Source organism: Phacochoerus africanus, chromosome 14, assembly GCF_016906955.1.
Source record: "Phacochoerus africanus isolate WHEZ1 chromosome 14, ROS_Pafr_v1, whole genome shotgun sequence".
In the NCBI taxonomy this organism is placed as follows: Eukaryota; Metazoa; Chordata; class Mammalia; order Artiodactyla; family Suidae; genus Phacochoerus; species Phacochoerus africanus.
The window spans coordinates 51,099,208-51,126,478 of NC_062557.1; the positions used below are offsets into that span (position 1 = coordinate 51,099,208).

Here is a 27,271-nt window from a genome sequence, read left to right on the forward strand (position 1 = left end):
AATTTGAAAAGATACATGCACCCTGATGTTTGCTGCAGCGCTATTTACAACAGCCAAGATGGGGAAGCAACCTAAATGTCCACTGATAGAGGAATGGATAACGAAGATGTGGTACATATATACAATGGAATATTACTCAATCATGAAAAAGAATAAAATAATGTCACTCGCTGCAACCTAGATGGGCCTAGAGATTATCGTACTAACTGAAGTAAGTCAACCAAAAAAGACAAATATCGTATGATATCACTTATATGTGGAATCTAAAAAAATGATACAAATGAACTTATTTACAAAACAGAAACATATTCACACACCTCCAAAATAAACCTATGGTACCACAGAGGAAAGACTGGGAGGAGGGATGGATTAGGGATTTAGAATTGGCAGACGCACACTGCTGTCATATATGGAATGGATGATCAACAGGGACTTACTAAATATATAGCATAGACGACTCTACTCAATACTCTGTGATAACCTATAATGGAAAAGAATCTGAAAAAGAATGGATGTGTATGTGTGTATATAACTGGATCTCTTTGCTGTACAGCACAAATTAACAAGAAAGAGGTAGATCTGTAACATTTTGCAACTTTGTAAATCAACTACATGCCAATAAAATTTTTTAAAATGAAAAAAAAGGACGGAAAGCTTATTGGTTTCCTCTGGGAGATGGGAGAAAACATACTTCTTTATATCCATACTTTAATGGAAGAATTTTATTTTATTTTATTTTTTTGTCTTTTTGCTATTTCTTTGGGCCGCTCCTGCGGCATATGGAGGTTCCCAGGCTAGGGGTCAAATTGGAGCTGTAGCCCCTGTCCTACGCCAGAGCCACAGCAACGCAGGAACCGAGTCGCGTCTGTAACCTACAACACAGCTCATGGCAACGCCAGTCGTTAACCCACTGAGCAAGGGCAGGGACCGAACCCGCAACCTCATGGTTCCTAGTTGGATTCGTTAACCACTGCGCCATGACGGGAACTCCCTAATGGAAGTATTTTAGAAGAGTGTTTTTAAAATTAAAAAAAAAAAAAGTGAAATAGGAGCAAATGCTTCTAAGAGTACAACTTAGATTTTAAAATACTGAAATTTCAAAGTTTTTACATTATAGTCTGAATTCTCAAGATACAAATGAAATTATCATCTGAAATTTGCTTGACTATTAAAGTTACTTTTGTCCTAAATGAGTAAACTAAAAAGCATCTTTAAAAAAAAGTTTTCAAAAAACTTACAAAACAGTGGGGGAGGATAAATTAGAAATTTGGGATCAACATATACACACTACTACACATAAAAGAATATATATGTATGTATAACAATCACTTTGCTATACATTTGAAACTAACACATCGTAATTTTACTATATTTACAACAAAAAAACTTTTTTTAAAGTTACAAAAGAAAGAATTAAAGAGAATTAAAAGAAAATTACATTTTATCCTGTTGTTTTACACACAAATCAAATCCTTAATCTACTACATCCATGAAAAATAAATATATGTCAAAGAAAAAAAAAAAAAAACAGTTCCCATTGTGGCTCAGCAAAAACGAATACAACTAGCATCCATGAGGATGCAGGTTAGATCCCTGGCCTTGCTCAGTGGGTTAAGGATCTGGCATTGCCTCGAGCTATGGTGCAGGTCGCAGATGCAGCTCAGATCCTGCATTGCTGTGGCTGTGGTAAAGGGCAGAAGCTGCAGCTCCGAGTCGACCCCTAGCCTGGAAACTTACATATGCGGCAGGTGCAGCCTTTTAGGAAAGAAAAGAAAAAACAATGCCAATATAAAAGACAACTGCTTCTAAAATGGGACATAAGCAAGACTAAAGTCAAAAACTAAGTTATCTTTCACTGCCAGTTTGACTCAAAAGAATTCTGCAACCACTTTTTTTCAGGACTTCACCCAGACATATGGAGGTTCCCAGGCTAGGGGTCGAATACGAAGGTGCAGCTGCCAGCCTACACCACAGCCACAGCAACTCAGGATCCGAGCTCTGTCTTCGACCTACACCACAGATAACAGCTACACCATATCCTTAACCCACTGATCCAGGTCAGGGATCTAACCCAAGCCTTCATGGATACTAGCTGGGTTCATTACCGCTGAGCCACGACAGGAAATCCCTGCAATCTTTTTTTTTTTAAATATCAGCAAGCCTAGGAAATTCAAGTGTGCCCAAAGCTAAAGTGTTAAGAAGTGATCTATTTTAAGTTCAGCCAAAGAGAAAAATTAAATCCCCAAGATGAACTTCTAAGAAGACACTGACACGAAGCACTCCAACACATGGAATATTCTCTCCTTTTATAAACAGTAGCTGTGGCTGCTCATTAGTACCCTAATTGAAAATAAGGACTGCAATCTATGCAAACTAAATCTTATCTGACAGGTACAGAATTTGAAAAATAGAGAATAAGCCAGTACTAAGAATAGTAAGAATAAAAGATTTCCTAACACTAATTTTTCCTAGCCTCTTTCAAGTGCTTAGTCACTTATGCCTATTTACAAGGAAGACCATTCACATCTAGAAAGAGGCAGGGAATTTTTATTCCAGACTGTCATGTCACCTGAGCCGCCCTAGCCCTACACGTTTGTTTCCATGCAACTCAAGAGAAGGCAGCAGCCAGCTAAGTATACCTACCACTCCAGATCAGAACCAGAAGCCACCGGGGTTCTCTCTATTCTGCCACTGTCTGCAATAACAAAGACGTTTTTGTAGAAAAGCACAGTTTCCTTCCCTGACACCAAATGCAAAAGGTGAGAATTAAAATGTAGCCTGAAAACATCCCCATTTCCTAACAGCCCACCAGAAATACCTCCCTTCTCTTCTTCTGAAACATAAATAGCACACAGATTCTTACACAACTCCAGATGTGGGTACTAGACATCTCTCCTTAGGCAACTAACAAAACCTAAAACCAGGAGTTCCAGTCGTGGCGCAGAGGAAACGAATCCGACTAGGAACCATGAGGTTGCCAGTTCCATTCCTGGCCTCACTCAGTGGGTTAAGGATCGGATCTGGCATGGCTGTGGCTGTGCCGTAGGCAGGCGGCTACAGCTCCGATTGGACCCCAAGCCTAGGAACCTCCATATGCGGTCCTAAAAAAGACAAAAGACCAAAACAAAAAAACAAAACCTAAAACCAGAGACTAACAGGCTTTGATGCACACTTCCAAGAAAGCAGTTAGCAATAAAATCTGATAACAGTTCCAGGTTCCCCAAAGGCAAGGACAGAGAGTAAGGTTTCCGTGAAAGATTATTTTAAGAGACAACCTTAAAGGCACGTTTTAAAGCACCTACTAAGTTCCCAGCACCAACTCCCAACATTCCACTCACACTTAAAAATGCTAGGCACACACGCTGATCATAAAAAGCCACCTGAAAGAATTCTCTCACCCCTTGCTAAAGACCAAGTACATTCTTCCCAAAACTAACTGCAGGTAATAAAACCTGCAACTATGTGGTCAATCTCTGAAGACCTTAGTCCACTTCCCAGAAGGTCATGAAGGACCCTGACAACCAACCTGGACCATTTAGGATGAGGTTCTTTTTCCTTCCTTGGGTATAAGTGCTCTAAAAGACACGTTTCCTCCACTTCAGCATCCTCAAACACCATTCTCCTCATTATTCCCAAATATCGCCTTAATGCTAATCACTTCACAGAAAACATGTGGTCTCCTTTATAGATAAAATATAAAGGCACGAATTAACCTCTTTGGAGAACACTGAAGTTCAAAGAGGCTAAGACATTTGCATAGTGCCTGTTAGAGAAGCTCCTTTAGACTCCCAGGCCCCAGCACTTACCATTAGGCCACTCTGCCTCAAGGCGACTAAATCCTGTTACTGATCCCAGCTAGTTTTATGAAACAAAATTGTGTACAAAGCGGTCTGAGACCGGGATGGGGGGCGGGGCGTGGGGAGGGCACACCACCACTACCTAAGCAATTTTTTTTCCCTTTAACGAATATAGCACATGTTCCTGATTTCCATCCTCCACAAGCAGAACCCACGTGCCGGTCGCGCCGCCAGCCACAGCAGCTCCCTCCCTACGCTCCCCAGCTTCGGCCGGGTCCCCCGCTGCGCCGCCCCCCCACCCCGCCCCCACCCCGCCTCCAGCCAGTGCCGCCCCCTCCCCAGCGACGGCCGCCCAGGCCCCCGCACCGCGCTCTCGCGCAGCCGGCGTCGCAGCCCGCGCGCTCCCGCCTCCGCCCGGCGGGGTCACGCCCGGGGCCTGCGCGCGCCCTTCCCGCCGCCCCGAGGTCCCCCCGCGACGCCGGCGCCGGGCAGGCCGCGCCCGCCGCGCCTGCCATGGTGGGCGCCTCACCGTCAGGCTGGGGAGCCGGGCCCGGCTGCGCCATGGCCGGGCGGCCGGCCTCGGGGAGCGGGGATGGGCGGGGAAGCGGCGTTCCGGGCTCCCGCGGGCTCAGCTGGCGGAGGAGGCGTCGACCGAGCCGCCGCCGCCGCCGCCCAGGGAGGAACCGCTAAGGCTGGAGCCGCCGGCGCCGCCACAGCCGCGGGCAGAGACGGACCCGAACGCCGACCTCCGCCTCCTCATCCTGACAGCGGGAAATAAGCTGTGCGCAGGCGCGGGGGGATGGGGCGGCACGTGACGTCGCCCGGAGGGGAGGGGCGGGGCTTCGCAAAGGGTAGGGGGAGCGCGGCGCCAGAGGAGGCTAGAGGAGGAGCGGAGAGGGCTGCCAGAGCTCGGGAGCAAAACTGAGAAGTTGTGCACAGAAGGGACAGGAGGAGGGCGGGAAAGGCCCGGCTGGTAGAGGGGCACCAGCACAGAGGCAAAGAAAGAATAATAAAAGAAGGGCAAGAGAGGAGGTGGAGTGACTGCAAATCCAGCCTCTACCTCTTCTAGCTGTGTGACCTTGGGCAAGTCACTCAAGCCTCTTTAGACCTCACAGCCTTCGTGTGTGTAATGGCTAAGAAAAGTTTAAATGAAGTGTGTGGAACGGTTTCTGACGTACTTTCCATTAAGCACCTATGTTCGATGTGACTTTTAAGTGCCACGAACCGTGATAGATGCTGGGGATACAGCAAAAGTTCTTGCACCTGTGAAGGGAGAGGAAAGATGATGGGCAGGCAATACTACCCTTGGACCGGCGCATAGGCACCATACATTAGAAGTGCAGCTCTACCCCAGCTCTGGCCATATTGCTTCCACGGGGTCCAGCGGACATGCCTACCTGGTGTCCGTACCCCTCCTTCAGAACCAAGTTCTGGAAGCTTGTGAAGCCAGAATTCCCTCCCGAAATGGCTGGAGGCTGTGGCCTCTTCCCAGGTCCATCCTCTCTAGGACATAGTCTGGGGATCCATAAAAATGGGTAGGAGGCAGTGGTGTTTGGGAGAGGTGGCATATAACTTAAGGGAATCCTAGTGCAGGACAGAGATGGGAAAAGAGGGTGGGTTGGGAGTTCCCCCTGTGGCTCAGTGAATTAAGAATCCCACTGAAGTAGCTGGGGGTGGCGGGACAGGGGAGCTTCAGAGGCATGGTTCCATCCTGGGCAGGGGCGCAGTGGGTTAAAGGATCTAACATTGCTCCAGATGCAGCTTGGATTCAGTCCCTGCCTGGGAACTTCCATATGCCATAGGTGTGGCCATAAAAAAAAGAAAGAAAGAGAGAGAGAGAGGGAGGGAGGGAGAGAGAGAGAGAGAGAGAGAGAATAGAAAGAAAGAAAAAGAAAGAAAGAAAGAAAGAAGAAAGAAAGAAAGAAAGAAAGAAAGAAAGAAAGAGAAAGAAAGAAAAAGAAAGAGCTTCTGTTGAGGCTCAGGAGGTTTAAGAACTGGACTAGTATCCATGAGGATGCCTCACTCAGTGGGTTAAGGCTCCAGTGTTGCAAGCTGCAGCGTAGTCTGTGTAGTGGCTTGGATCCTGTGTTCCCATGGCTGTGGTGTAGGCCCGAAGATGCAGCTTCAGTCGACCCCTAGCTCTGGGAACTTCCATATTTTGCACCTACTGCCTTAAAAAAGAAAAAGCAAGGAGTTCCCATCGTGGCTCAGTGGTTAGTGAATCCGACTAAGAACCATGAGGTTGCGGGTTCGATCCCTGGCCTCGCTCAGTGGGCTTAAGGATCCAGCATTGCCATAAGCTGTGGTGTAGATTGCAGATATGGCTCGGATCTGGGGTTGCTGTGACTGTGGCATAGGCTGGCGGCTACAGCTCAGTTTTGACCCCTAGCCTGGGAATCTCCATATGCCGCAGGAGCAGCCCTAGAAATGGCAAAAAAAGACAGGGAAAAAAAAAAAAAAAGAAAAACTAAAAAAAGAAAACAAGAAAGAAAAAGAGGGCAGGTGGGCCAGAGCCACTGCTCCCCCACCACCTCATTCTGGTATATAAATCTGAGGACGCCAGGAATTCTAAATTTGAACCTGACCTTCCATGTCCGTAAAGATGTATATTTGTTAAGGTAGAGTAGAATATGTTAAAGTTAACAGTTGGAATGACTTATAATTTTAAGTAATTTAGGTAGATATCTATTTTCAGTTTTGTCCCAAATCTTGTTAACTTTGGAGAAGGACCTATGTACAGACTTGAGCTGTATGACCAGTTATTGTCTTTGAATGGCTAGTGTGCCTTTGAGAGAGCGAGCAGGGTAGCTTCCCCAATCTCTCATTAAATGACTTTTCTGGATGAGCAGCTGTGTGCTGGACGTGGAGACCTTTGTCCTGGATTGGGCAGTCTGCTGCACCCTCTGTCTGGTGATGACTAACATGAGGCAGGGACCATAAAGATAGCAGATGCTGATGCCCTCTAGGGAAGGGGCTCCTTCTCGTGAGTGAGAGGCATAGTTTACTGCCATTGATAATCCTGGGCTTGAAGCCAGGCCATGTGAATCAAGGTCACTCAGAAAAGTTCAGGCTGTTGATCTAAACACATAGAGCTCCCCATTGCAAAGGAGGGGTTTAGGAGTTCCTTGTGGTTCCTAATGGTTAAGGACTGGGCATTGACACTGCTGTGGCTCAGGTTCGATCCCTGGTCCAGGAACTTCCACATGAGAAAAGACAGTCAGACAGAAGAGGAAAGAAAGAAGAAGGGAAGAAGGAAGGAGTTTCCATCATGGCTCAGCGGTAATGAACCCAACTAGTATCCATGAGGATGAGGCTTCGATCCCTGGCCTTGCTCACTGGGTTAAGGAGCCAGCATTGCCATGAGCTGTGATGTAGGTCACGGATGCAGCTTGGATCTGTTGTGGCTGTAGCTGTGGCTGTGGCTGGCAGCTGCAGCTGCGATTCAACAACAACAAAAAAAGTCACAAAGTAATGTTTGGTAGATTTCACCATGGGGGGGAGATAAGAGTCACAGTGTGTGAATTATAGAAGGTGAGATTTGTCCTGCACTTTGCCCTGACCAGTTCACATCAGCAGTGAGTGCTAACTGTGTTTGTTCCGGGCACCATTATTTGCAAGGGAACACTGACCAGCTTGGAGTGGGTGGAGTCCCAGGGAATGAAGAATGTGAAAATTATTCTCTGATGTAAATACCAGGCAACAATACTCTGGGGGGAAAAAAGATGTCTTGGGCTGTGAAGACTGTCCTCAAACCCTGGAGGTCAGTGGGTACAAATGTGCTGTATGCCCAGAGCTTGCAGAAAGACGGACTTCAATACAGTGGAGAAAAAACAGCTGTTCGATAAGAGGTGCTGGGAAAACTGGACAGCCACATGGAAAAGAATGAAATTAGAACACTCCCTAACACCATACACAAAAATAAACTCAAAATGGATTAAAGACCTAGATATAAAACCAGATACTATAAAACTCTTAGAGGAAAACAAAGGCCAAACACACTCTGACATAAACGACAGCAACATCTTCTCAGATCCACCTCTTAGAGTAATAACAGTAAAAACAAAAGTAAATAAATGGGTCTTAATGAAACTTAAAAAGTTTCTGCACAGCAAAGGAAACCCTAAACAAAACAAAAAGACAACACACAGAATGGGAGAACATATTTGCAAATGAATCGACTGACAAGGGATTAATCTCCAAAATTTATAAACACCTCCTATCACTCAATACCAAAAAAAAACAACCTCATCAAAAAATGGGCAGAGATCTAAACAGACAATTCTCCAAAAAAGACATACAGATGGCCAAAAAACACGTGAAAAGATGTTCAACATCACTCATTATTAGAGAAATGCAAATCAAAACCACTATGAGGTGCCACCTTACACCAGCCAGAATGGCCATCATCCAAAAGTCTACAAACAGTAAGTGCGGGAGAGGGTGTGGAGGAAAAGGAACCCTATTACACTGTTGGTGGGATTGTAAATTGGTGCAACCACTGTGGAAAGCAGTATGGAGATTCCTCAGAAAACTAAAAATAGAACTCCCATTTGATCCAGCAATCCCACTCCGGGGCATCTCTCCAGAGAAAGCCATGGCTCGAAAAGACACATGTACTCCAGTGTTCACTGCAGCACTATTTGCAACAGCCAAGACATGGAAACATCCTAAATGTCCATCGACAGAGGAGTGGATCAAGAAGATGTGGTACATATACACAGTGGAATATTACTCAGCCATTAAATGGAAAGAAATGACAGCATTTTTAGCACATGGATGGACCTAGAAATTTTCATGCTAAGTGAAGTCAGCCATACAATGAGACACTTAACATCAAATGCTTACATGTGAAATCTTAAAAAAGGACACAATGAACTTCTTCTTTGTAGAACAGACACTGACTCATAGACTTTGAAAAACTTATGGTTTCCAAGTGAGACAAGTTGGGGGGTGGGGGGATGTACTGAGGATTTAGGATGGACATGCTGTAGGGTTTGATTGTGATGATTGTTGTATACCAGTAAAGGTAATAAAATTCATTAAGTTAAAAAAAAAAAAAAAAAGACTTCGACTCAACCTAAAGAACAGCACAGGAGTTCCCGTCGTGGCGCAGTGGTTAACGAATCCGACTAGGAACCATGAGGTTGCGGGTTCGGTCCCTGCCCTTGCTCAGTGGGTTAAGGATCCGGTGTTGCCGTGAGCTGTGGTGTAGGTTGCAGACTTGGCTCGGATCCCGCGTTGCTGTGGCTCTGGCGTAGGCCGGTGGCTACAGCTCCGATTAGACCCCTAGCCTGGGAACCTCCATATGCCGCGGAAGCGGCCCAAAGAAATAGCAAAAAGACAAAAAAAAAAAAAAAAAAAAAAAGAACAGCACAAATTATCACAACATTGTAAACCAACTATACTTCAATAAAGCTTTAAAAAAATGGGGAGTTCCCGTCATGGCACAGCGGAAACGAATCCGACTAGGAACCATGAGGTTGCGGGTTCGATCCCTGGCCTTGCTCAGTGGGTTAAGAATCCAGCATTGCTGTGGCTGTGGTGTAGGCTGGTGGCTACAGCTCGATTCGACCCCTACCCTGGGAACCTCCATATACCGAGGATTCGGCCCTCAAAAAAAAAGGAAGTTCCTGTTTTGGCGCAGTGGAAACAAATCCGACTAGAATCCATGAGGATGTGGGTTTGATCCCTGGCCTCGATCAGTGGGTTAAGGGTAGGGCATTGCTGTGAGCTGTGGTGTAGGTTGAAGACTCACCAGCTCTGATTTGACCCCCTTGCCTGGGAACTTCCATATGCTGAGGATGTGGCCCTAAAAACCTTAAAAAAAAAAAAAAATGGAGTTCCCGTCGTGGTACAGTGGTTAACAAATCCAACTAAGAACCATGAGGTTGCGGGTTTGATCCCTGGCCTTGCTCAGTGGGTTAAGGATCTGGCGTTGCCTAGAGCTGTGGTGTAGGTTGCAGATGTGGCTTGGATCCGGAGTTGCTGTGGCTCTGGCGTAGGCCGGTGGCTACAGCTCCGATTAGACCCCTAGCCTGGGAATCTCCATATGCTGCAGAAGTGGCCCTAGAAAAGGCAAAAAGACAAAAAAAAAAAAAATTTCTCAGCGCTGACCAGAAAAGGGGGCTACTTTTCAGGGAATGACCTCCCTGTCACTGCAAGTATGCTAGTAGATTCTGGCTAGCAACTGGTCAGAAGCACTACAGAAAGCTTCCTGCTACACTTAGGGGATTAGACTAGACCATCCTTACCATCTGTTCCAGCTTCAAGATCCTGTAATACTAATGACAGTATGTTTGCTGCATTTTTTAAAACAGAATCACTGTCTGTACACCTGAAACTAACAAGACTGCAAATCAGCTATACTTCAATTAAAAAAGAAAAAGTTTGCTGCATTTTAAAGTTTACTAGGTACTTCCTCATTTGGTATTTCATTTTATTCTTCACAACAACCCAAAAGGTGGACAACAGGCGTGGAGTAGATAAACCAAATTTTCCTGGATAAATTCCATCTCAAAATTCTTTTTTTTTTTTTTTAATTTTCCCACTGTACAGCAAGGGGGTCAGGTTATCCTTACATGTATACATTACAATTACATTTTTTCTCCCACCCTTTCTTCTGTTGCAACATGAGTATCTAGACAAAGTTCTCAATGCTATTCAGCAGGATCTCCTTGTAAATCTATTCTAAGTTGTGTCTGATAAGTCCAAGCTCATGATCCCTCCCACTCCCTCCCCCTCCCATCAGGCAGCCACAAGTCTTTTCTCCAAGTCCATGATTTTCTTTTCTGAGGAGATGTTCATTTGTGCTGGATATTTGTTTCCAGTTATAAGTGATATCATATGATATTTGTTTTTGTCTTTCTGGCTCATTTCACTCAGTAGGAGATTCTCTAGTTCCATCCATGTTGCTGCAAATGGCATTATGTCATTCTTTTTTATGGCTGAGTAGTATTCCATTGTGTATATATACATTATCTTCCGAATCCAATCATCTGTCGATGGACATTTGGGTTGTTTCCATGTCCTGGCTATTGTGAATAGTGCTACAATGAACATGCGGGTGCATGTGTCTCTTTTAAGTAGAGTTTTCTCTGGATAGATGCCCAAGAGCCATCTCAAAATTCTATCCTGTGGTTCTTATAAGTGCAGACATGGCTGTCAGACTGTGTATCCCAACTTGAAAATCAGCTGACAGTACTCAGGAGTGTTGGGGTTCTCTCTCTCTTTCTCTCTAGAGCCAGATTCTCAAAGGGGAGAAGGGACCAAGGAGTACGGTCATGGCTTCATACTTCTCTGTCCTTCAATAAGGGACAGCTTCAGTGCAGGTTATGGGGGAAGGACAAGAATCAAGGGACCTCTCCCCCCACCAGGGCCTGATTGTCTGCTTCCAGGCCCTTGGAGACATGGAAAAGTCCCAACCTGGGTGCTGGCTTCCTTGCTAAGGGTCCTTGGGAAGACTCCACCAAGAACAGACACCCTTATGTCCTCAGCCATAATCCCCCAGCTTAGTCCCTCTCTCACTAACTATCCCCTTTTAATAATAGCTTTTAATACAAGAATAGGACCCTCATCAATAGAGACATACAGGAAGAGTCATACTATGTGCACAAAACGTCAGTGTCAGGCAGTAGCTTGAACCCAAGTGGCGGTTAGATGTAAGATGAAATTTTAGCTGACACAGAAAGCAGACAATGAGAGGTGCAGAGCCGACAAGCAGCTACCTTCCCCTCCTGGGACCTGGGAAGACGGGGATCAGGGATCATTGCTCCAATGGGTCCTTGCCCTGATCCCTCTCCTGGCTAAGAAATACACAGGAGGGTACTATAAACAGAAGTTTGACTCCTGTCTCAGACTCTCATGAGATGCAGGTTGACGTCCAGGCAAGAGGTCCAGGCAGAGAATCAGACGACCTGGAATTCTGGCTCAGATGAGCTCTAGACCCAGAACACATTATTTAACGTCTTTGAGCTCCTGTTCACTTATCTCTAAAATGAAGATAGTAGACCAGCCTCATGGCACATCAGAAGGGCTGTAGTGATAAAGCACCTAATCCCTAACATTTGTAGTTGCTCTAAACTGTCTGCTTCCTCCTCTCCTTCTCTCCTTTCCTTCTTTTTTTCCTAGATCAGTAGTTTCCATCCTGGGGAAGAGGGGTCCCTGGGCCTTAGAGTGGGTTAAGAATCCAACTGCAGCAGCTCGGGTGGCTGTGGAGGGGCAGGTCCTATTCCCAGCCCAGCACAGTGGGTCAAAGTTTCCAGCATTGCAGCAGGGGCAGCGTAGCTCTCAGCCGTGGCTCAGATTCAGTCCCTGGCCTGGAAACTTGCATGTGCTGCAGGTGGGGCCCCAAAATAAAATAAAAATAAATAAAAGGGAAAAGTAACAGAAGGATTCATTATCACTGACTGTGTGTAATTTGCTAGATAGTCAAGTACGTTTAGATCTGGTGGACACGCCCTTCTCTGGGAAGTCCCCTTCGGTGACACTGACTGCACAATGCCATCATTGCCTGGAAATAGAAATTCCTGACACTGGCGTTCCCTAGGGGCGCAGCGGGTTAAGGATCCAGTGTTTCCTGCTATGGTTTGGGTTGCTGTTGTGGCAGGGGTTTGATCCCTAGCCTGGGAACTTCCACGTTCCCTGGGCACACCTAAAATATTTACTAGTGTTGCCATGTGCCAGGCACTGGACAAAATACTTTATCTCTGTATCAACTCATTTAATCCTCTAAACTAGTAGGAACTATTGTCAAGTCATTTTATAGATGATGGGACCAAAGAGGTTAAATAATTCATCTAAGGTCACAGAGCTAGTAAGTCATAGAGATGGAAATCAGACCCAGATTGTCTGGTCCAATGCCCAGATGGGTAACTTCCGGGCTCTGTTGTCAGCTAGCTGTGTGTTTCTTCTTCCCATTGGGGGAAGATGTCAGCTCCCGAAAAATAGGGACAGTTGTCTATTTCTAACGTTACAGGTTTAGAGACTAACATAAGAAATGCCCAATAAATACCTATTGAATGAGGAGTCCCCTGGTGACCTAAGGATTGTGTTGTCACTGCTGTGGATCGGGTTCAATTCCTGGCCTGGAAACTTCTGCATGCTGTGGGCAGGCCCCTCCCTCCCCCCAAAATTACTGAATGAATGAGTGAATGGATGGATTAACAAATGAAGAAGAGTAGGAATAACTGCTGCAAGTAATGAAGAATTCTTGATGATGAGAAGATCTAGTCTGCAGATTACATCTGGGTGATTCAATACTATTTGGCCACCATTCATCTGCTTCTCACTCCTTTTGGATTACAGACCCTAATTTTAACCACCGATAATAATAACAATAATAATAATAATACTCACCACTTAACTGAGCACCTACTATGTGCTAGAGATTTTTACCTGTGTTCTCTCCTCGATCCTCATAACAGCCCTCTGAGGTAAGTTCCATTTATTATCACAGAGCTCAGAGAGGTTAAATGACTTGCCCACGTTCACACAGTAAGAGGAAGAACTAGAATTCAAATCCAAGCCCGTCTTACTCCAAAGAGTATGTTTTTTTGCTATCAGTGCTGGCTAACCATGTCTATAAGACATTAGCAAATGCCCCTACACTTCTATGCCATTATCAACTGAATTCATTTTTAGAATTTTCAATGCTATCTCCAAACGTTACCCTTCTTTTTATTTCTTGCTTATTTTTTCAAACCACTCCAATAAAATTCTGGCTATAGGAGTTCTTGTTGTGGTGCAGCAGAAACAAATCTGACTACGAACCATGAGGTTACAGGTTCGATCCCTGACCTCGCTCAGTGCATTAAGGATCTGGCATTGCCACGAGCTGTGATACAGGTCACAGATGCGGCTCAGATCCTATGTTGCTGTGGCTGTGGTGTAAGCCAGCAGCTGTAGCTCCAATTCAACCCGTAGCCTGGGAACCTCCATATGCCAAGGGTGTGGCCCTAAAAAACAAAAAACAAAAACAAAAAAAAAATTCTGGTTATAATTTTTTTAAAGATACAGATAAAAGTACCCCCTCAGCTTCTCCTCCCTCCAACACGCACACACGATCCTACACCTCTCCAGGACAAACTATTGTTACCAGCTTTGTATGAATCCTTTCAGACATTTTTCTATGCATCTACGAACATGCAGAAAGATGTGCCTCTGTTATATCGTCCTCACATGGATACAATCATATTGTACATTTATTCTGAACTTGCCTTTTTACTTTATAGTCAACACATATGGCTTTACCTCATTCTTTTTTACTCCCACATAGTGCTCCACTTTGGTAGATGGTTAGGTTTTTTGTTTCTTTGTTTGTTTGTTTTGTTTTGTTTAGCCTTAACAGGATCATGTGGGAGTTCCTGGGCCAGGGATCCAACTCTAGCTACAGCTATAACCAGAGCCGCAGCAGTGACAACGCCTGATCCTTAACCTGCTGAGCCATGAGGGAACTCCAGTAAATGTTCAGATTATTAAAGTTTTTCATTATTTACAAGCAACATGCAACATTGCAAGGAACATGCATATCTATCTATTTAGACACGTGTATGAGTGATTTTTCAGACTTACCTACCCCCTTACAATTATTAGATCAACAGTCACCAACACTTATTCATTGTAATAGATATTGACAAACTACTCTCAAAAAGTAACACCCAATGATACACCAACAGTGTATGTACATACTCATTTCTGTCCCTCCTTGCCAATGCTGACTTTTATCAATCTTCTTTATGTCTGCCAGTCTGATGGACAAAAGATTATCATATATAAATGTCATTTTTTTGGCCGCATCTGCAGTATGTGGAAGTTTCCCAGGCCAGAGATCGAACCCATGCCATAGCAGTTACCAGAGCCACAGCAGTGACAACACTAGATCCTTAACCCACTGAGCCACCAGAGAACTCCTATTAATGTCATATTTTTTTTTTTTTCTTTTTGCCATTTCTTAGGCCGCTCCCACGGCATATGGAGATTCCAGGCTAGGGGTCGAATCGGAGCTGTAGCCGCCGGCCTACGCCACAGCAACGTGGGATCCGAACCACATCTGCGACCTACGCCACAGCTCACGGCAACGCCAGAGCCTTAACCCACTGAACGAGGCCAGGGACTGAACCCGCAACCTCATGGTTCCTAGTCGGATTCGTTAACCACTGCGCCACGACCAGAACTCCAATGTCATCTTAATAAGCATTTCCCTGAATGTCAGTGAGGTTAGGAATCTTTTCATATTTTTCTTAGCTGTTCGTATTTCATCTTCTGTGAATTTTATACATCTTTTGCCAATTTGTCATTGGTTGTCTTCTATTATGGATTTGGAGGTGCTCTTAAGTATTCTGGATATAATCTGTATGTTATATATGGTGTAATTTCTTCCAATTTGCTATTTGGCTTTTAATTTTAATAATATTAATAATGTTATTTACTTATAGAAGTATTACATTATAATTGTCAACTTACATATCTTTTCATAGCTTCTGGACTTTTCATCTTGTCCAAGAAGGCCTTTCTCACCTCCAAATTCATAAATATATTCTCAACATAGTTTTCCCAGTATTTTTATAGTTTGGGTTTTTCATGTTCAGCTTTCTAAACTACTAATCTTTTATATGTCATAAGGTAGGAATAACTTTTTATATAGTATGAAGTAGGGAATCTAACTTAATTTTTTAAGATAAATCGGCAACTGCTCCCAAATCATTATTTCCCCATTTTTTTTATCCCCAGTGGCTGCACCTGTGGCATATGTAAGTTTCCAGGCTAGGAGTCAAATCAGAGCTGCAGCCGCTTGCCTACACCACAGCCACAGCAACACTAGATCTGAGCTGCATCTGCAACCTACACCACAGCTCATGGCAATGCCCTATCCCCAACCCACTGAGCAAGGCCAGGGATCTAACAACTCGTGGCGACAATGGACCCTTAACCCTTTGATCAAGGCCAGGGATCAAACCTGCATCTTCATGAATACCAGCCGGGTTCATTACTGCTGAGCCACAGGGGAATTCCATCAGTCATCTCTTTTAAAAGAGGTTACTCTGGGGATACATCTGTAACAAATAAAACAACAAACGCACAGAGTTATTAATTGTGGCATTGTTTTTAATATCAAAATATTTAAAACTACCCAAATGCCACCTACATAGGAAACTTGTTGAATTAAAAAGAGTACAGTGACACAACTGAGTACTACATAGGCATAAAAAATAACGAAGAGGAGTTCAATGTACTAATATGGAAAGAATGCCAAGATATATTACAGGGGAAAAAAAAGCAGAGTTCAAAATTATGTGTAGAGTGCTACATTTTGTTAAGAAAACAGTAAGGGAATAAGCCTATGTTTTCTCTATTTCCTTAATTATAGCTTTATTGAAATATAATTCATATAAAATTCACCCTCTTAAAGTATACATTTCATGGTTTTAGTATGTTCATGAAGATAGGCAACCATCACCACAATCAATTTTAGATCATTTTTAAAAATTTTTTATTTTTTTACCATTTCTTGGGCCACTCCTGCAGCATACAGAGGTTCCCAGGCTAGGGGTCCAATTGAAGCCGTAGCTGCCGGCCTACGCCAGAGCCTCAGCCACGTCTGCAACCTACACCACAGCTCCCAGCAACGCTGGATCCTTAACCCACTGAGCAAGGCCAGGGATTGAACCCACAACCTCATGGTTCCTAGTGTGGATTCGTTAACCACTGAGCCACGACGGAACCTCCGCCACAATCAATTTTAGATCATTTTCATTAGCACCAAAAGAAACACTTTAGGAGTTCCAGTCATGGCTCAGTGAAAACGAATCCGACTAGGATCTGTGAGGACATGGGTTCAAACCCTGACCTCGCTCAGTGGGTTAAGGATCCATCGTTGCCATGAGCTCTGGTGTCGGTTGCAGATGTGGCTCCGATCTGGCATTGCCGTGGTGTATAAGCCAGCAGCTGTAGCTCAGATTTGATCCCTAGCCTAGAAACTTCCATATGCTGTGGAAAAAAAAAAGAGGGAGAGAAAGAAAAAAAAGAAAGAAAGAAAGCCTTTACTCATTATAGTCACTTCATATCCCCTTTTTCCTTCATCTCCTGGCAACCACTTATCTATTTTCCATAAATATGGATTTATGGACATTTCATATAAATGGAATCATACAACATGTTATCTTTTGTTTCTGGCTTCATTCATTAAGCATAACATCCCCAAGATTCATCCATGTTGTAACAGTATCAATATTTGGTTTCCTTTTGCGGCCAAATAATATTCCATCATATGAACACACCACATCTGGTTTAGCCTTTCATCTGCTGTGAATACACGTGTCCAAGTAGCATGGACACATGTTTGCACTTCACTTGGATGTGTAACTACGAATTGCTGGCCCACATGGTCACCCTATCTCTAAAATTTTGAGGAACCGCCAAACTCTTTTCCAAAGTGGCCTCACCACTTTACAGTTCTACCAGCACCGTACGAGGGTTCCAAATTCCCTACATCTTTCCCAAAGTTGGTTGTTTCTGGTTTTTTGTTTGTCTTTTTGCCTTTTCTAGGGCCACACCCAGGGCATATGGAGGTTCCCAGGCTAGGGGTCCAATTGGAACTGTAGCCGCTGGACTACACCACAGTCACAACAACGCCAGATCCTTAACCCACTGAGCGAGGCCATGGTTCCAAGTAGGATTTGTTAACCACTGAGCCACGACGGGAACTCGTTGGCTGCTTCTGGCCTCTATTTTTTATTTTCACTATCCTAGTGAGTGTGAAATAGTATCTGCTGAGGTTGGGAGTTGCATTTCCCTGATGGCTAATGATGTTGAACAGCTTTTCATGGGCTTACTGCTGTTCTTTATTTCTTTGTGTCGATTTGAATTACTGTCTAGGGTCCTTTCATTTCAGCCTGAACGATGCTTTTTAGTATTGTGTGCTAGCAATGAATTCTCTTGGTTTTTGTTTATATGGGAATGTCTTATTTTGCTGGATATGGACTGCTTGTTGACAACTTTTTTCCTTCAGCACTTTGGATATATCATCCTACTGCTTTCTGGTCTCCAGAGTTTCTGATGAGAAATTCAGCTGTTAACATTACTATTTTCTTTTTTTTTCGGGCGCACATGTGGCATATGGAAGGTCCTAGGCCAGAGGTCAAATCAGAGCTACAGGTGATGGCCTATGCCACAGCCACAGCAATACCAGATCCGAGCTGCATCTGCAACCTACACCACAGCATACGGCAACACCAGATCCTTAACCCACTGAGCAAGGCCAGGGATCGAACCCACGTTCTCATGGATACCAGTCATATTTGTTTCCACTGAGCCACAATAGGAACTCCCACTATTTTCTTTAAAATGATGAGCCACTTTCTTCTTGCTACTTTCAAGATTTGCTCTTTGGGTTTTTTGGTTTGGTTGGTTGGTTTTGGTTTTTTGGCCGCACCCTCGGCACATGGTTCCTAGGCCAGGAATCAAACCAATGCCACAGCAGCCACCTGAGCCGCTGAGGGGACAACACTGAATCTTTCACCTGCTGTACCACAAAGGTTCTTGGGTTTTGTTTTCAATAGTTTGATACAGCTAGGTATGAATCATTTGAGCTTACGATACTTGGCATTAGTTGCATTTCCCGAATGTGCAAATAAATGTTTTTCATCAGTTTTGGGTAGTTTTCTGCTATTACTTCTTTTTTTTTCTCTCTTTTTTTTACGGCCGCACCTGCAGCATATGGAAGTTCCTGGCCTAGGGGCTGAATCTGAGCTACAGCTGGGGCCTACACCACAGCCATGGCAATACCAGATCCTTAACCCACTGAGTAAGGCCAGGGATTGAACCTACATCTTCACAGAGACAATGTCAGGTCTTTAAGCTGCTGACCCACAATGAGAACTCCGGCTATTACTTCTTTAAATATTCCTTTTCTCTCTCCTCTCCTTTTGGGACCCCCGTTATTCACTACGTTAGCATGCTTGAGGATGTGTGTCCCACAGGTCTCTTAGGCTCCCTTCATTTTTCTTCATTCTTTTTTCCTTCTATTTCCCAGACTGGATGATCTTTCTTTCTTGTCTTTTTTTTTCTTTTTAGGGCCACACCCATGGCATATGTTAGTCCCGGGGCCAGGAGTCAAATCGGAGCGGCAGTTGCCAGCCTACACCACAGCCACAGCAACACCAGATCCAAGCCTTGTCTATGACCTACACCACAACTCGCGGCAACACTGGGTCCTTAACCCACTGAGTGGGGCCAGGGATGGAACCCACAACCTCATGGATACTAGTCAGGTTCATTACCATTGAGCCAGCCACATCGGGAAGCCCTGGATGATCTCACATGACCTATTTTCAAGTTTGCTAATTCTTTCTTGTGCCAGTTCCTATCTTCTGTTTAGTCCCTCTAGTAAACTTTTCATTTCAGTTATTATATATACAACTCCTGAATTTCTACTTGGTTCCTTTTAATAATTTCCATCTCTTTATTGATATGCTCTATTTGTTGAAGCATCATTCTCATACTTTAATTTAGTTCTTTAGATATGGTTTCCTTTAGTTCTTTGAATATATTTATAATAGCTGATTAGTTTTTTGAATATATTTATAATAGCTGATTTAAAATCTTTATTAGTAAGTCCAATGTCCAGACTTCTACAGGGACAGCTTCTATTGACTGTTTTTTTTTTCCCTCTGTATGGACCATTCTTTTATGTCCAGATGTGAATAATGCCTCATTATGAGTCATAATTTTTTCTTGAAAATTGAACTCATTAAATAATACAATGTGCCAACTCTAGGAATCAGATTCCCAATTCCCTGGGATTTGTGAATAATGCCTCATTATGAGTCATAATTTTTTCTTGAAAATTGAACTCATTAAATAATACAATGTGCCAACTCTAGGAATCAGATTCCCAATTCCCTGGGATTTGTTGGGGTTTTGGGGGGTTTTTTGTTTGTTTTTGGTTTTTTCTTTTTTTTATTACTCAAATAAATTTATCACATCTGTAGTTGTATAATGATCATAACAATCTAATTTCACAGGATTTCCATCCCACAGCCCAAGCACATCCCCCCACCTCCCAAACTGTCTCCTCCGGAGACCAAAAGTTTTTCAATGTCTATGAATCAGTATCTGTTCTGCAAAGAAGTTCTTTGTGTTCTATTTTCAGATTCCACATGTCAGCTAAAGCATTTGATGTTGGTGTCTCATTGTCTGACTGACCTCACTTAGCATGATAATTTCTAGGTCCATCCATATTGCTAAAAATGCCATTATTTCGTTCCTTTTAATGCCTGAGTAATATTCCATTGTGTATATGTACCACATCTTCTTGATCCACTCCTCTGTCGATGGACATTTAGGATGTTTCCATGTCTTGGCTGTTGCAAATAGTGCTGCAGTGAACACTGGAGTACATGTGTCTTTTCGAGCCATGGCTTTCTCTGGAGAGATGCCCAGGAGTGGGATTGCTGGATCAAATGGGAGTTCTATTTTTAGTTTTCTGAGGAATCTCCATACTGCTTTCCACAGTGGTTGCACCAATTTACAATCCCACCAACAGTGTAATAGGGTTTCTTTTTCTCCACACCCTCTCCAGCACTTATTGTTTGTAGACTTCTTGATGATGGCCATTCTGGCTGGTGTGAGGTGGTGGGATTTGCTGTTTGCTGTTATTGCTATTGCTGTTTGCTTGTTTAATGATTCTCCTGGATTAATTCTATAAAGGCTGTATTTCTGGTCGATGCAGCCACTGCAGTCTCTACTCAATTAGTTGAACAATCAGCTAATAATTGGACAGAGATTCCCTTAAATGCCTTGAACCAACAAATCTCACAGCCTTTGTCAAGGGCTTCTGTGTGTATGCTTGGTCATGACTCCAATGCTCCAGCAGGCAGTTTACAACTCTGCCTTATCCTTCATTTCCTGCTTGTGCAAAGCCTCAGGGTCTGCCAGAAGTGAACAACTGAGACCTCTCAGGTCTTTCTTGGACATGTGCACAGCTCCGCATGTGCATGTGTCCTTCCAGAGTTCTAAGAATAAGTCAGATGTTATCAAAGCCTTCTAAGGACATCTCATTCCCCAGCTTTTTCTTTCAAGTTCTTTGGTCAGCACCTTGTTAGCCCCAACTGGAATTACCACTTCTGGCAGCCGTGATGTTAAACAATTACAGCTGACTTTTTTTCAACAAATGCCCTGGGGACAGGGCTGTTTGCACAGAGTGAGCTCTGAGTCAATTCAAATAAAAACAAGCCCTCAGAGTGGAGATTCTTAGGAAGCTACCAGACAGATCAAATAGTGACAGTTCTCTTAGCTGGGGATTTTGGGAGGAGGTTTAATCCTACTCTGACCCCTCCAGGGGCTTCTAGGCTGCTTGTTTTCATAGCTATTAATTTCAGGTCTACTGCAAAGCTAAGAAGAAGGGGATAGGAATAGAGTATGTTAAAACGCCAGAAAGCTTTCTATTCTTATCTAGTCTCAGCTGCTTTTCTTGAATAAATCCTTCTTAACTTTCAGCACACCTTTGATTAATTTCCATAGTTCTGAAAAAGTTGAGTTTGAACTTTTTCCCTTTTGTTTTTTTGCTTTTTGTCTTTTTTAGGGCCACACCCATGGCATTTGAAAGTTCCCAGGCTAGGGGTCGAATCAAAGCTGCAGCTGCTGGCCACAGACACAGCCACAATAGACCCAGCAACACCAGATCTGAGCTGTATCTGCGACCTACACCACAGCTCATGGCAATGCCAGATCCTTAACCCACTGAGCAGAGCCAGGGATTGAATCCACATCCTATTGGATACTAGTCAGGTTCTTACTGCTGAGCCACAACAGGCACTCCTGTCTGTGTTTTTGCTGCTTTTATGGAGGAGTAGATTTTTTCAGAGACCTTTATTGTGCCATTCTGGAAGTGCTTCTATCTGTATTCATTTTTTTTTTCCACAGAAGGAAAGGATAAACCACAGACTAATAAAAATGACTATATAGGGAGTAATCCTCAGACGACTTTGGATATATTATAAGATAGAACAAATGCACAGATACATTGACTTTCTTTTTCTCTTTTGGCTGCCCCAAAGCACATAGAGTTCCCTGGCCAGGGACTGAATCCAAGCAGGAGTTGCAGCCAAGACCATAGCTGGGGCAGTGCCCAGATCCTTAACCCACTGCACTGGGCCGGGGAGCGAACCCACATCCCTGCTGCTGCAGAGACACCATCAATCCCATTGTGCCACAGCAGAAGCTCTAAATGCGTATATATTTTTAAAAGGTCATGACTTGTGCTGTGTCAACTGAAAGGGCTTGGAAACAATGATACTCTAGCAGCAATAAACACCAAGTTCTTGGTTTCTAAACATTAGGCCCTATTTAAAAACAAAAACAAAAATAAAACATGGAATTCTTGGAGAAATGGATGATTCCCAGGCAAGGACAGGGAAAGAAGAAGGTGAGCCTGTGATATAGTTTGTGCCAGGAAGGAAAGAAAACTAAGAGGGCTAAAGACAGGGTGAGGGGAGGAAAGAAACAGGGGAGGGAGATTAAGAGGTACAAACTTCCAGTTACAAAGTAAATGAGTCATGGGTATGAAATGTACAGTGTGGGGAATGTAGGAAACAACTATGAAAAATAAAAAAGCAATTTTTAAAAGAGTACTAGGGAGTCCCCTTCTTGGCTCATCAGTTAACGAACACGACTAGGGGAGTTCCCGTTGTGGCCCAGTGAGTGGTTAACAGATCCGACTAGGAACCATGAGGTTGGGGGTTCGATCCCTGGCCTTGCTCAGTGGGTTAAGGATCTGGCGTTGCCGTGAGCTGTGGTGTAGGTCACAGACAAGGCTTGGATCTGGCATTGCTGTGGCTCTGGCATAGGCCGGCGGCTACAGCTCTGATTGGACCCCTAGCCTGGGAACCTCCATATGCCGCGGGAACAGCCCTAGCACAGGCAAAAAGACAAAAAAAAAAAAAAAAAACGAACACGACTAGGATGTGTGAGGACGAAGGTTCGATCCCTGGCCTCGTTCACCGGGTTGAGGATCTGGCATTGCTGTGGCTGTGGTGTAGGCTGGCAGCTGTAGCTCTGATTCGACTCCTAGCCTGGGAAATCCCATATACTGCAGGTGCAGCCCTAAAAAGACCAAAAAAAATTTTTTTTTCCATTATCCCATAGTGATAGTAAAATTAAAAGAAAAATAAAAATGAAAATCCCTTCTTTATAGAGGAACCCCAGCTAATAATCATAGAAAGAATAAAAGAAAGCAACTATTCTGCAACTCCTAGTGTAATAGTTGGTTCTAGCAAGTATTATCAATGGATGCTAAACTGTTGTGCAAAATATTTGTAGGCAATAGAATATTCACAAGATCTCCAAGCATCACCCCAGAGATTACTTATTAATTACGAAGCAGGAAGTGTAGTTCTTTTTTTGTTGTTGTTGTTGTTTGTCCTTTTAGGGCTACACCTACAGCATATGGGAGTTCTCAATCTAGGGGTTGAATAGGAGCTGCGGCTGCCAGCCTATGTCACAGCCACTGCAACGCCAGATCCAAGCCACATCTTCGACCTACACCACAGCTCACGGCAATGCTGGATCCTTAACCCACTGAGTGATGCCGGGGATTGAACCCACATACCTGTGGATACTATTTAGGTTCATTACCACTGAGCCACGACCGAAACTCCAGGAAATGTAGCTTTTCAGGGAAGAGATCCAGCAATCTCCACTCTAACCAAGTGATCAGCATGAGCAACCATCAAGGGGGAGATATTGACAGCAAGAGCCTCCTGATGAGATTCAGTAAAAAGCCACAATATCACCTGTGTAGGTTTCTCACCAAAAAACATTGGGAGTTCCCATTGTGGCTCAGCAGATTAAGAAACCGATGTTATCTCCACGAGGATGCAGTTTGATCTCTGGCCTTGATCAGTGGGTTAAGGATCCAGTGTTGCTGCAAGCTGCCATGTAGGTCACGGATGCATCTGGGATCCAGTCTTGCTGTGGCTGTGGTGAAGGCTGGCAGCTGTAGTTCTGATTCAACCAGCCCAGGAGCTTCCATATGCCTCAGGTGCGCCCATAAAAGGAAAACATTTTCTTTTCTTTTCTTTTTTCTTTTTTTTTTTTGGTCCATGCACCCATGGTCAACTCATCTATGACAAAGGAGGCAAAAATATGCAATGGAGCTGTGGCTGTGGAGTAGGCTGGTAGCTGCAGTTCCAATTCAACCTGGGAACTTCCATGTGCCGCAGGTGCGGCCATAAAAAAAAATGCAATGGAGAAAAGACTGTCTCTTCAATAAATGGTGCTGGGAAGATTGGACAGCTACATGCAAAAGAAAGGAATCAGAATATTCTCTAACACCAAACACAAAAAATAAACTCAAAATGGATTTAAGACCTAAATGTAAGACCCTATATTATTAAAACCCTCAGAGGAAAACACAGGCTGAACAGTCTCTAACAAAAGCCACAGCAATATCTTCTCAGATCCACCTCCTAGAGTAATAAAAATAAAAGCAAAAATGAACCAATGGGACCCAATTCAACTTAAAAGTCTTTACATAGCAAAGGAAACCATAAACAAAACGAAAAGATAACCCACAGAATGGAAGAAAATGCTTGCCAATGAAGGGGCTGACAGAGGATTAATCTCCAAAATATATAAACACCAAAGTCTATCTTCTGTGTCTCATCTGGATTGGTTTTGATTAGCTGATGATTTTTCTCCTTTTTTATGGATTATAGTATCTTGCTTCTTTGCATGCTGATGATTTTTATTGGAAATTATTAATTGTATCTTGATGGATACTGTGTTTTGGGGTGGGTTTTTTTGCTTTTTTTTTTAGGGCTGCAACTGTGGAATATGGAGGTTCCCAGGCTAGGGGTCCAATTGGAGCTGTAGCCGCCGGCCTACAGCAATGCCAGATCCGAGCCATGTCTGCAACCTACACCACAGCTCACAGCAACACCGGACCCTTAACCCACTGAGCAAGGCCAGGGATCAAACCCACTACCTCTCAGTTCCTGGTCAGATTCGTTTCTGCTGCGCCATGATGGAAACCCGGTGCAGTGGAAACTCCAGATGCTATGAATTTTTGAATTTCTATAATATTTTTGAGCTTTAAAAAAAAATAGGAAAAGAGACAGGAAATCACTGAGGAAGAAAATTAGATGAAGGAAAGGAGATGATAAGGAGGAGTGTCCTGGGGAAACAAAGCAGGTGGAGAAGAAGAAGAAAAAGCAGGGTGAAGTCCTGGAAGCTCAGATAAGAAGAAATTGTCTCAAAAAGGACAGTGTTCAACAGTCTCATATGCTGCTGGCTTCCATAAGATGCCAACAGAAAAACCCAGCAAACAAACACAGACTTTGGCAAGATGTGGGTCATTGGTGACCCTGATGAAATAAATAGTGAGGACAAGCGTCTGACCGAAGTGGTTTGGGAAAAAGTTGGATTCGAGGAAGAGTGACATGAGGGCCAGAGGACAGAGGTGTGGGGCAAGAGCTGGACAGGGACGTGGGCTTGGAGCAGGTTTCTGTTTTGCTTAGATAGCATGAAGATAGGGGATGTGAACAGGTTTCCATGCCAGTGGAATGATCCAGTAGAACATGAAAAAGGGGAGATTGCAGGAGCAAAGGTGTTGAGAAGGTGAAAGGGGGTGGGACCCAGAGGACCAATGGAAGGACTGCCTTGTCACTGACAGCAGTAGAGATGGTGGCAGCAACATTCAGCTTCTGGCATCAGGAGTGGCAACGCTACCAGGGGTGATCTCCAGTTCCCAGGGCCCTCAGCAATGTCGCTGCACACGTACCCCTCTGATGGCAGCAGAGGTGTCCTCTTCAGATTAGTGCTATGCCATAATTTTTTTTTTTTTCATTTCTGGCCTCCCCGAGGCATATGAAGTTCTGGGGTCAGGATCAGATCCGAGCCCCAGTCACCGCACAAGCCACAGCTGCAGCAACGCTGGATCCCCAACCCACTGTGCTGGGCTGGGGACTGAACCTGCGATCTAGTGCTCCCAAGAGGCCACCGACCCCCTTGTACCACAGCAGGAACTCCGTGCTGTGCCTTAATTTTGATTGTGGTTCTCAACACATTACCTCAAACCTGGTTCTCCAGCTCTCACAGCAACTCTTCTTTTCTTTTTTAAATGGCTGCACCTGCAGCATATGGACATTCCCAGGCCAGGGTTTGAATCCAAGCTGCAGCTGCACCCTATGCCACAGCTGTGGCAATGCCAGATCCTTAACCCACGGTGCCAGGCTGGGGATCAAACCCACACTGCCACAGAGACTACACAAAATCCTTAATCCACTGCACCACGGCTGGAATTCCTCTCCCAGCAACTCTTCAACCCAAGCAATGTCGCTGCAATGCAAATTATTTCATTTATAAAATAGTACACTAATTATCGCAAAACCATTGAGTTCATTTACAAATTAAGTGAACCAATTCGGTTTCCTATAACAAGGGTATTTTGTGGTCTAAATGAACAAATACAATCTGTCATAATAAATACATTTTACAACTTTTATGGTTACCCCAAGCCTTGTGGTTAAAGGTTACATTCCTATGAGATTAAACCGAAACAAAAATCTCTTGTGCTCTAATAGATGATTATCTCATGGAACATTTTTAGTTCCTTCTTTCTGAATACCAGTAAACACACTGAAAAAAACTGACATGACGATGACAAGGAAGCAGGCATGTATAGTTTAATCATCTTTGGTGACACCTGGCTAGTCCCTAAGAGTGTTTTTTCCTCCTTCTCTTGCTAAGACAGCAATAACCAGCACAACACCTGCATTCTCATATAATTTTAGCAAAAATATATTTCCTTTCCAGCCTCCTCTCAAATACCCTTGTGACCAAAAGTTTCTTTTGATTTTTAACTAAGATTTTTTTTCAAGATTTGAGTCCTACAATAGAGTCTATGTTTCTAGCAATTGTACCTTTTGTATCTTTTTTTTTGGTCTCATTGGATTGGTTAAAACCCTCAGATCATTATTAAGTGTAGAGGTGACATGATTTTGGTTGTTTTTTCAGTCGAATAGGTGACTAGTGTAAATTAATTCTCCAGCATAGCAAACTCTGGGAGGGAGTCAGATGGGAATCTGATGTGTATACCTCAGTCTAATCTCTCATTTTACTTGATTTCAGGGGCCAGGGATCAAACCTGAACCATAGCTACAACCTGAGCCACGGCAGTGGCAATGCTGGAGCCTTAACCCATTGAGCCACCAGGGAACTCCTTATCTTTGCTGTTTATTTTTCCTTTTGCCTGTGGTAATTCCACTTTTGCTTCTCAGACCTCCTACATCAGTTTTTTTGTTAATTCTCATTTTGCAAATGAGGAATAGGAGCCTCTGAGAGTCTGAGTCTGTAGACACACAGCAAATTAGTGACTGCCAAGTTTACACACAGATTTTTGTGGCAGCACATCCAAACCCTTTTCAGTATATCCCACAGCTACTGGATTCTGTGAGTTTGGTTTCTATTCTAAATTAAGT

At 43.8% G+C, this 27,271-nt stretch overlaps 2 protein-coding genes across 5 annotated transcripts in view; both read right to left on the minus strand.

Moving 5' to 3' along the window:
• Positions 1–4,570, minus strand: part of RABEP1 (rabaptin, RAB GTPase binding effector protein 1) — a 115,256-nt gene extending 110,686 nt beyond the window's left edge. For 2 of the 4 annotated variants that reach the window (XM_047756894.1, XM_047756892.1), the window contains exon 1: positions 4,327–4,566. In XM_047756894.1, coding sequence (XP_047612850.1) covers positions 4,327–4,360 — 34 coding nt within the window. In that variant the 5' untranslated portion in view covers positions 4,361–4,566. Of the gene's footprint in view, positions 1–4,326 lie in introns of all 4 variants that reach the window. The other 2 variants (XM_047756893.1, XM_047756895.1) reach the window with 2 other exon arrangements.
• An 11,095-nt stretch (positions 4,571–15,665) lies between these two features.
• The window catches only part of LOC125115129 (uncharacterized), a 114,156-nt gene continuing 102,550 nt past the window's right edge, over positions 15,666–27,271 (minus strand). Inside the window, exon 3 of the mRNA XM_047758945.1 lies at positions 15,666–15,847. Within this exon, the coding sequence (XP_047614901.1) occupies positions 15,831–15,847 (17 nt within the window). The 3' untranslated portion in view covers positions 15,666–15,830. The remainder of the gene's footprint in view (positions 15,848–27,271) is intronic.